Genomic DNA, 11,618 nt, shown 5'->3' on the forward strand with positions numbered 1-11,618 from the left:
GGGAGTCTTCCTCTTTTTCTCTGACCCTCCACCTTACCAAACATGATATCCTTCTCCAGCAACTGGTCCCTCCTGACAATATGTTGATAGTGGGATCCAAACAAAAATGAAGTCTTGAACAACTTCAGTCTTTTCTCCATTTATCATGATGCTATTCATGGAGTCCTGGTGTGGCGCTGTGGATTAATGCACCAGACTGCAAAGCTGTTTGAACGGCAAGGTCGGTGATTCAGGCTCACCAGCTGCTCCTTGGAAACCCTATGCAGGGTCACTATGGATCAGAACTGACTCAACAATTCGTTGGTCCAGTGGTGAGGATTTTTTTTTCTTTACATTCAGGTGTAACCCATACCGAATGATGTGGCTTTTGATTTTCATCAGTAAATATTTCAGTTCCTCTTCACTTTTAGCAAACAAGGTTGTATCATCTGCATAGTGCAGTCTTCTTCTAATTCTGATGCCACGTTTCTTCATCATCTAATCCAGATTCTCAGATTCTTTGCCTCAGTATAACGATTAAATAAGTATGGTGAAAAAATACAATTCTGGCACACACTGTCCTTAATTTTAAACCAATCAGTGTCCCCTTGTTCTATTTGAACAACTGCCTGTTGGCCTATGTACAGGTTCCCCATGAGCACAGTTAAGTGTTCCGGAATAATCTTTCTTCACAATGTTGTCCATAGTTTATCATTATCCACACACTCACAAGCCTTTGCATAGTCAATAAAGCATAGGTAAATATCTTTCTGGTATTCTCTGCTTTCAGCCAAGATCCATCTGACATAAGCAGTGATATCCCTCATTCTAAGTCCTCATCTGAATCTGGCTTGAACCTGTCAGTTCTCTGTCATTTTACTGTTGCAGCCATTTTTTAATTGTCTGTATTAAAATTTTACTTGTGTGTGATATTAATGATATGGTTTAATAATTTCCACACTTCATTGGGTCACCTCTCTTTGGATTGGATACAAATATGGATCTCTTCTAACTAGTTGGCCAGGTAGCTAGCTAGCTGTCTTACAAAGTTCTTGATATAGGTACCAGGCCAGTGATCAATACTTCGGCCACCTCGTTTTGGAAGCCCACTGCTCTTTCTTTCCCAAGTTGATCTCTTAGAAGTTGTGAAGATAAGATTTGAGGAATTCAATAGCTAGTAGATAAGAAATGTTTTTAAGTCATCAGAGATGTGAAGTAGACTAAGATAGAAATAAGCTTAATACTTAGACTTAGTTCTTTTCTTAGTCTGCTATCCAAATGCTACCACCATTATTCCGTGTCTGCACACCCTGAAGTATACTTGTAGTAATGGTTCAGACCACCCACAGTCTCCAAATAGCTGTATCTTGCTTTCCTTTTGGGAGCAGCAGTTTGATACTTGTGGTTATTACCTACAATGATCATACGAAGGCAAGTCAAAAAGCATTTCTACAAAATCATAGAATACTTTATTAAACAAAAACATCAAAATTGTGAGTCTATTATTTTTTCCACATATCCTCCATTTTGATCTATACACTTCTAAAGGTAGCATTTCCATGGTTACAAATCGGGCTACTAACCTCAAGGTCAGCAGTTCGAAACTACCAGCTGTTCCACGGGAGAAAGATAAGACTTTCTGCTCCCATAAAGATTTGCAGCCTCAGAAATCCTGTGCAGGGTCACTATGAGTTGGAACTGACTCCATAGTACTTAACAACGACAACAACCCTTTCCTGAAGAATTCTGCATTTTTCTATCTATACTACAACAAAACAGCAGTTTGGACATCCTCACGGGATTCAAATTGTGTTCCTTTACAATGTTATTTGAGTTTTTGGAACACAAAGAAGTCCGAAGGGGCAAAATCAAGGTTGTAGGGTGGGTGAGTAAGATTTCTCATTGAGATTCTGCTACCCTTGAAGAATTAGCAGGTACATTGTGATGGGGAAAAATTCCTCAGCAAAAATTTTCTGGCCTTTTTCTCACCAGTGTAGTTTTCCATTGCCTTAAAACTTCTTTCTAATAAACTCCTATGGTAGTCCTGTGTCCCTCAAGAAAATCTATCCTAAGAAACAATCTCCATAACCTTCTGAGCTGAAGTCTCTGCCTTGAATGTAACTGGCTTAGGAGATGCTCTCAGGAGTTGACTGTTTTAACTGGACCTTGTTGTTGAAGGCACAGTGATGAACTAAGACAAGTGTATTAGCGAGAAAACTTCTCTGTAGCCGTGCATGTATGAACTAGAACCCTAATTGCAATACTTTTTTTTTTTTTATGTTTTATTGTGAATTATGAGATAGTTTACATGGGAGAACATTAGCTTTACATTCATCCTATCGTATAGCGTTTCATTGCCATGGTTACAATCCCCTCCATGCATCATCAACCAACCAAAAGGTATACACTACAAGCCTGCACCCCAGTCATCAGCACACAGCCCCTCTCCCTCTCTGGGGTCTAAAGTCCCCAGCTGCTCCATCTCTCCACGTCATCGTCTCTTTTTTGACTTTTCTTGATATAGCCCTGTCATGGTTTACACCTGCTGTCCTTGCCTAATTATTAACAGTACTCCTTTTCATGCTCCAAGTGCCTTATTTGAATGATAAATGTGGTCACCTGGTAAACACTACTCTCCAGTGGCAATGCTGCTATATCTGATTTTTTTTTTTTTTTTTTAGCATTCCTTCTTAATCAGTTGGTGGTTATGTGTCATTGGGTTGGTTCATAATTACCCTGTGTAGGGTTGGTTTCTTAGGCTGTAGATCTTCACAGGAGCAATAAGCTTCATCTTTCTCCCCTGGAGTGGCTGGTAGATTTGAACTGCTGACCTTGTAGTTAGCAACCCAACGCATAGCCCACTATGCCACCAGGGCTCCTCTTTCATTAAAGCCTAAGAGACTTCAGAAAACCAACCATATCACACATAGCAACTCTAGAAAATGTGTAAGCAGACTGCCAATGACAGCAAGATTGTGTAGATCCAGAAAGCAGAGAGTGAGTGCCCCTGTAGTCAGTCAGCCCATGGTAGCCCTCCATCTACCGGAAAACTTGTTAGTAGCTATTTGGTGGATATCTTAGTCTGAGTTGAACTTTCTAAGAATGTTTGCATACATATAGCGTTTGACACTATGGTCCAATGGCATGCGTTATATGAGTTAATAGAGAGGGAATTTATTTTTTAATTATGAAGATTGTTGTTACCTGTGAATAACATAAGGAATTTCCATGGGGGGGAGGGGAGGAATCTAAGCTTTCCCACAGGCTCTTTACATAGGTAGTGAGGTCCATAAGAACAAGATTTCCATTTGTCTATCTGTTCTTGTTTGCTAAAACTGACCACCTTAGCTGAAACTCTGGGCTAAGATTAATATGGTCTCAATGCCCAAAATAAGCTATTGCATTGAGGACAGAATTTTGGGAAAGGTCATGGCTTTGTTTCATTAGGCCATCAGTCTTGTGGATGATTCCTGCCCTTCTCCTAGAGAGTCCTGCTTTGGTTTACAAGGTGCTTCTGAAAGCCACGAACATTATCCGGCTGAGCCCTAGCCTAGGTATGAGGAATGCGGCAGCCAGCTCTGATCCATACCCTGTTTTGTCTGTCTTGCCGTGCTACAGGTGACATCAGTTGCAAGGGGATGACCGAGCGCATTCACAGCATCAACCTTCACAACTTCAGCAATTCCGTGCTCGAGACCCTCAACGAGCAGCGCAACCGTGGCCACTTCTGTGACGTGACGGTGCGCATCCACGGGAGCATGCTGCGTGCACACCGCTGCGTGCTGGCCGCCGGCAGCCCCTTTTTCCAGGACAAGCTGCTGCTGGGCTACAGCGATATCGAGATCCCGTCAGTGGTGTCCGTGCAGTCTGTGCAAAAGCTCATTGACTTCATGTACAGCGGTGTGCTGCGCGTCTCGCAGTCGGAAGCCCTGCAGATCCTCACGGCTGCCAGTATCCTGCAGATCAAGACTGTCATCGACGAGTGCACGCGCATCGTGTCGCAGAATGTGGGCGATGTGTTCCCTGGGATCCAGGACTCGGGCCAGGACACACCACGAGGCACTCCCGAGTCAGGCACATCGGGTCAGAGCAGTGACACCGAGTCGGGCTACTTGCAGAGCCACTCGCAGCACAGCGTGGACAGGATCTACTCGGCGCTCTACGCGTGCTCCATGCAGAACGGCAGCGGCGAGCGTTCCTTCTACAGCGGTGCAGTGGTTAGCCACCACGAGACAGCGCTTGGCCTGCCCCGTGACCACCACATGGAAGACCCCAGCTGGATAACACGTATCCATGAGCGCTCGCAGCAAATGGAGCGTTACCTGTCCACCACACCCGAGACCACGCACTGTCGCAAGCAGCCCCGGCCCGTGCGCATCCAGACCTTAGTGGGCAACATCCACATCAAGCAGGAGATGGAGGACGATTATGACTACTACGGACAGCAAAGAGTGCAGATCCTGGAGCGTAACGAGTCCGAGGAGTGCACGGAAGACACCGACCAGGCCGAGGGCACTGAGAGTGAGCCCAAGGGTGAGAGCTTTGACTCGGGCGTCAGCTCCTCCATAGGTACCGAGCCCGACTCGGTGGAGCAGCAGTTCGGGGCCGGGGCAGCACGGGATGGCCAGACTGAGCCCGCCCAACCTGAGCAAGCCACAGAAGCCTCTGTTGAGGGAGGCCCGCCACCGCACCAGCTAGAGACAGGTGCATCTACCCCAGAGAGAAGCAATGAAGTGGAGATGGAGAACACGGTCATTACTGTCAGCAACAGCTCCGACAAGAGCATCTTGCAGCAGCCTTCTGTCAACACGTCTATTGGGCAGCCATTGCCAAGTACCCAGCTCTACTTACGCCAGACAGAAACCCTCACCAGCAACCTGAGGATGCCTCTGACCTTGACCAGCAACACACAGGTCATTGGCACAGCCGGCAACACCTACCTGCCAGCCCTCTTCACTACCCAGCCCGCGGGCAGTGGCCCCAAGCCTTTCCTCTTCAGCCTGCCGCAGCCCCTGACAGGCCAGCAGACCCAGTTTGTGACAGTGTCCCAGCCAGGCCTGTCGACCTTTACTGCACAGCTGCCAGCGCCACAGCCCCTGGCCCCATCCGCAGGCCACAGCACAGCTAGTGGGCAGGGCGAAAAAAAGCCTTATGAGTGCACTCTCTGCAACAAGACTTTCACGGCCAAACAGAATTACGTCAAGCACATGTTCGTTCACACAGGTGAGTACAGGCTCACAGGAGGTCTGGTGCAGGGAGCCTGAGGGGATTGGGGAAGGGAGGAGCCAGACAGCAGATGGGAGGGAAGCTTTGGAGTCACCTCTCAGGTTTTAAAGAGACTCCAGCACAAACTATCTTCTAGAACCCCAAATGTGCCCACATCTCAGGAACATAGCACCCTGTCACCCAAAGACAAGATCAGAGAAACCCCTGATGGAGAAAGGCCAAAAAGGAAAGCCTGATAAAGAATTTTCAGATATAATATCCCTCATAGACATTGACGTTTGTGGTACATTGTTAGTTCCTAAGTGTTTAGAGCTGTAGGAGTCCTTGGGGGTCATTCATATATTCCAGTCACCAAAACTGCACAGACAGAAAATGGCTAAGAGTCTTATTCTGTTGTAAGTCTGTATGAATCATCAATATGAAAAGACCACAAAACAGCAAATGCAAACGTAAGCTGCATTCATGGTCCCAGAAATGAGGAGGAGTAATAGACTCACTCAGTTCTCTATTGATAGTTAGCTATTTTCCACATCCAGAGTCAACAGTCTGCTCTAGAAGCTACCTTAGAAAAGAACTGTAGATTGACTAGGACACATTCACAGGAGCTTCATTAGGATAAGGAAGGAACACAAAGCCATGGTTAAAGGTCCTAGGGATGTTCAGCTTGCAGAAGATAAGACTCAGGGTACCACATGTCATTTTCAATTATTTGAGTACCAAAGGTAGTATACTATAGTGATTAAGACCTTGAATTCTATAGCCAAACAGTTGTTTTTAAGTGTTGTCAGGTTGGTTCCGACTCTTAGCAACCCTATGTAGGGTTTCCAAGGAGTAGCTGGTGAGTTTGAACCACCACCTTATGGTTCAGATCAACCTTGCAGTTCAGTGCATATCCTACAATGCCACCTAGACTGACTGGATGTGAATTTAGGCTTAGCATTATGAATCGGGCTGCAAACCTCAAGGTCAGCAGTTCAAAACTACCAAGTGTTCCGTGGGAGAAAGATGAGGCTTTCTGCTCCCATAAACATTTACAGCCTTGGAAATCCTGTGCAGGGTTGCTATGAGTCGGAACCGACTCCACGGCACATAACCACCACCACCACCACCACCACCACCACCACCTAAGGAACTTCTGGTGTGGTGCTGTGGATCAGCCCTGGACTGTGAACCACAAGATCGGCAGTTCAAACCCACCAGCTGCTTTTTGAAAACCCTATGCAGGGTCACTGTGAGTTCGAATTGATTCAATGGCACTTAACAACAATATAGTCAGTGAGTCCTGGTGTGGTTCTTTAGGATTGGCACTAGACTGCTAATCGCATGGTTAGTGGTTCAAACCCACCAGCCATTCCTTGGAAACCTTATGCAGGCTTGCTGTGAGTCAGAACAGACTTGACAGCACTTAACAACAACAACAATTTGTTAGCTTAGGTCAGTTACTTAACCTTTCTGTACATCAAGTTAATTCTCCATAAAACTGAGATAATAGTGATATGGCACTGTAGGATACGCAGTAGACCCCAAGGCTGGTTTGAACTGAAAGGTTGGCAGTTCAGACTCACCAGCTGCTCCTCAGAAACATTATACAGGGTCACTATGAGTCAGAATCAACGCAACAGCACTTAACAAAAACAAAAGCACCCTTCCCTACAGTGCTACTTCAAGGGTTAAATAAATGTATATGTGAAGTTGTTAGGAATGTTCCAGTCACATTGCAAACACTTTATAAATGATAGTTATTATTGTTGTTGTTAGATTATTATTCTTAAAATACTTGGGAAAAGGACACATGAAGTGTATTATTCTGTTTGACTCTAAGGATAGAACTGGATCAATGATTGGAAGCTCTAGTGAGATTATTTTCAACTCAATAAAAGAAAAAGTTTGCCAGCAGTCTGAACTGCATTAAGATGGAATAGATAGCCTCCAAAGGGAGTGAGTTCCCAGTAATTAGAAGTGTGCAAGGAAAGACTGGATGATCATTCTGTAGGAATGTGATGGAGGGAATTCATTTATCAGATGGGTGTTGGGCAAGATGGGGTATTACCCACTGATACTATGATTCTAGATCCAAGATCTTCTGATTTCCCAGCCAGTGCTCTTTCCTAGCTACATAATGGCACCACACCACCCAGAGAGTGGGAATGCCACCAATGCTGTTCCGTATCAGTGACTACCTGTAAGATATGGCTCCACATAGATTTCTCTGGGTCCTAAAATTATCCACCCCCAGTGATGCACATGAATGTCACTCTTCTGGTAAACCTCTGTTTCCAAATTATCTCTGTTAAATAGCAATTAAGTTGCCTGAGAAAAAGGAAAACTATGATACCTGGAAACAAACTAGTGTCTCCAAGAACCTGTTTCTCAGGTCAGGAATCTGAGGGCTAAGACAAAGCAGGTGAATTTAAATTGGGAAGTAGAAGGGACAGACAGCAACAAAGGAGCCAGCATAGCAGTGAACCATAGAAAGAGAACATTACTTAAGATGAACATTGCCTTCTTTGCAGTTCTGCTTAAATTGGAACGTTATGTAATTCAGTATGTGCATCTTCATGTGAATCAGTTGTTCTTAAAGATGATAATTTTATACCTCCAAATAAACATAGTGATTCACTACTGGATTTAGAAAGAAAACCAGGTAGTTGTGAGTCACTACAATAATAACTTGATTTCAGGCAAGGGTAATTTTCCATGTGGTGTGGCTATCATCATTATTAGGTGAGTAAATCCAATAGCAATATTTTTATTTATGTGACAATTCATGGTTCACAGAATGCTCTCACATATATTATGTCCTTTCATCTTCTGAGTCTTACAAACCATCAGATTAAGGGTGAGGGGGAAAAAAATAATCATTTGTAGAAGTGTCTCATTAGTCAAAGTTTGTACTACTGTTCTTAGATCGATAAAGATATCTGACTTTCCGCTTCTGTGCATATAGGATATCAAATTCACACACTTGATTAAATTATATATTGAAATAACCCTCTATATTTATAATACAAAATTTTCATTGTGCTATCAAAAATTGTCTTTCATCCACAAATACATTTCTCCAATGCAAGATTCCGTAGTTAACCCAAATAGCTAGATTTGCCCACCAGAAAGCCAGCAATGGGTTTGTACATGTAGACATCACAAATGCAAAATCTAGAAGTAAAGTCATTTTATAAATTTGAGTTGTGCTACAAATGTGGTCATCAGATACCTAAGAAACTATAAACCTTATTGAAGGTCCTCAATAAACAATATATTGATATGTGTAAAATATGGCCACATCTGGAAATAGTTAATAATGTACATATATCACTCTTGCTTGTCATTTAAAAGAAGCAACACTCTTCTCTCACCCCAGAATTATTTGGCAGTGGCAGTGTGGACTTTGTGCTACTGAAAGGGTCCATAACTAATAAAGTTAGAGCAACTGGTTCAGATCTTCAAAAGGAGAACTACCTGAGATATGGAATTCTTTTAGGGCCTGGATTTACCATGGCCCATATCTCCAAGCAAAGTACTTCTCAATTTCTTAGGAAAACATTGTTTTTAACATGGGACCTCACAACCTTCCAGGAGCACAGAACTCTTGTTAAGTGCTGTGGAGTCGGTTCCGACTCATAGCGATCCTGTATAGGGTTTCTGAGGAGCAGCTGGTGAGCTTGAACCAGTCCAGCACAGCAACCTACAGTACCACACTAGGACTCCCTGGAATAGTGCTTCTCAAACGTGGTTCCAATACAGGCAGCATATAAAATAATAAGTTCACCCCAAACCTCTTGAATCAGAAACTTTAGGGTAATCCCACTGCCCTCATGTTGATTCCAACTCATAGCAACCTTGTTTTTTTGTTAAGTGCCATTGAGTCGGTTCCCAGGCCTAGAGACACTATATAGGTTTTCTGAGGAGTGGCTGGTGAGTTTGACCTGCCAACCTTGTGATTCAAACTGACCTTGCGGTCCAGTGCTTAGTTTCCAGCACCACATCAGGAGTCCTATAGGGCAAAATAAAACTTCTCCATAGAGTTTCCAAGGCTGTAAATTTTTACAGAAGCAGGCTGCCTTATCTTCTCCAGAGAAGCTGGTGGGTTCAAACCACCGATCTTTGAATTAGTAGCTCATTGCGTAACTCTGGGGCATTAGCCTAGATGATTTAACAACCCCTCCACTGGTACTGTGGGTTGGGTTCCTGGTGATTCTGAAGCACATGCTAAAATTGAGAATCCCTCTCCTAGAGGGCTGAGCCTGGGTGGCTAGGAGATGGGTAGCATTAGGTTTCTTTTATTACATAACATTCTAAAATTCCACTAATAAGAATCTGTGTGTTTGGAAACAGTATGTCAGAGTTACAGTAACTACTTAACCTGTAATAATATAACTTAAATATGGAAGCAAATATCTCACATATGAGAGAGGTGAACTAAGTCATTCAAACAACCTCAATAAATGTATGTCTTCTGGCACATAGCAGTATTTACTTGTATTATCATTATACACTTTCTCACTAGAACATAAACTCTGTGAGAGCAGACACTGTTACACATATGCACACACCCTCACACACGTATATATGTAGATGCCTTGTACTTCAATGCACACCACATTATTACCTTGCACATAACAGGCACTCAATAAATATATGAATAATTCTCTGATAATACCTGATCACTTCCAAAAAGATAAGTGGTTTATTTTCAGAGTTGTTTATTTTATGATGTATCCCCACAAAAAATAGTACAAAAAGACATACTTATTTGTGTATATATTCTTTCTCCAAGAATATAAATATGTTTTAAATACCATGTTCTATTTGCTCTCACCTTAACTCTGTATAACAAAATAGCACATATAATATAAAAAATTACTAGGGTGGCATTTGGAGTACTTATTTGCCTCTTAATTGTACAGTTTAACAAATTTAACAAATGAGAATACAGGATGCCCAGTTAAAATTTAATTTCACATAGACAGCAAGTATATTTTTAGTATATGTCTCATGTCACAATTGAGGCATAAACATGCTTAAAAAAAAAATCATTGTTTTTATAAAAAAAAAATTGACTATTTATTGCTGTTGTTGTTAAGTGCCGTCAAGTCAATTCTGATCTATAGTGACCCTGCAAATGGTTTCTGAGGTGCACCTGGTGAGCTTGAACTTGACTTTGTGGTTCAAACCAACTTTACAGTCCAGCGTTATTAGCCCAGAGCACCTCACCAGGATTCCATCCACTGTTTATATGAAATTAAAATTCAACTTAGTGAACTATTCTTTTTATTTGGCAACCCTATCAAGTTGCAGATTTCTTTTTTAAGACTCATTTTAGGACTTCTTTCCTTAAAATCCATAGAATAGCACATATGGAATCTATACTTTATAATATATATCTGCCTAGCAAATTTTTTTTAAATGAGTTGCTGAATGAATGCTCAAAAACATGTGAACATGTTTTCCAGGAGAATTTAGTTCAAGGGATTTATACATATATACACTTTTTCTCAGCAAGGCTGTTAAAGTTCTCTATTTCCTTTTCCTTTTGTTAGAGAATATATTGTATAACTTTCTCTGTTCCTACTTGTGTTTTCTTTACTAACATCTGTAGATGTCATGGCCTTTTTCTGAACCATATTATCAATAGTCCCTTGGTGACTATTTTTAGTCTATTAATATCCTCTGAACATATAATAAAATTTATTCATTCCTTTAAGAAACTCAGGTATTTTCTCTATGAATCCAATGTTAATAGATGTACCAGTAGTAGTAATATAACAAATAATACAGTAGTAATAGTGAGATCAAGATAACTATATGATGATTCTTATTTAGCTTGAGCTACTAATTGAATCCAGCCAATTGTAGTCAGAAAGGCTTGCATTTACCAGTTACTGGCTGAGTGGCTTTAGGTAAGTTCTAAAAGCAATCGGAGCCTCAGTTTTTACCATGTAACTTACAGATCTGAATAGTCCTTTACTTGGTTGCTCTGAGAATCAAATAACATAATTTCTATGAAAGCACTTAACTGTAAATGCTATAAAATTAACAAATATGTTTCATAAGCAACATAAATTTTGAAGCATAATCCAGAAAGCAAGATATTGCTGACAAAGGATGGGGGAGATGTTCTGAATGGGTTGATACTATAGGCTCAGTCATTACTGCCTTGATGGGTAACCCTTAAGGGTATCAAATCTCTCTATTTGAAGACAATGTCGTCTGAAGATGTTACTATCTGCCCCACTCATAAAGCTGTAAGAAAGATTGGATAATATGAATGGTGTTACCTGAGCTCTCCACAATTTTATTTAATACCAAAATATTGTAGTAGCCACTGAAGTCAGGGATGTTTTGTGAATACAGGGTAAGTTCCACAGGGAGTTTTTCCTAGACAGTCTTATAGTCTAAGCTAGGACCCTAGG

The 11,618-nt window shown here is 41.9% G+C and overlaps 1 protein-coding gene across 4 annotated transcripts in view; it reads left to right on the forward strand.

Annotated features, from left to right (window-relative positions):
- ZBTB20 (zinc finger and BTB domain containing 20) overlaps positions 1-11,618 on the forward strand; it is a 601,757-nt gene that overhangs the window by 569,119 nt on the left and 21,020 nt on the right. For all 4 annotated transcript variants that reach the window (XM_006864167.1, XM_006864166.1, XM_006864165.1 and 1 more), the window contains one exon: positions 3,598-5,202. In XM_006864167.1, coding sequence (XP_006864229.1) covers positions 3,618-5,202 — 1,585 coding nt within the window. In that variant the 5' untranslated portion in view covers positions 3,598-3,617. The remainder of the gene's footprint in view (positions 1-3,597; positions 5,203-11,618) is intronic.

The sequence above is a fragment of the Chrysochloris asiatica genome, unplaced genomic scaffold (assembly GCF_000296735.1).
Source record: "Chrysochloris asiatica unplaced genomic scaffold, ChrAsi1.0 scaffold00061, whole genome shotgun sequence".
Taxonomy (NCBI): Eukaryota; Metazoa; Chordata; class Mammalia; order Afrosoricida; family Chrysochloridae; genus Chrysochloris; species Chrysochloris asiatica.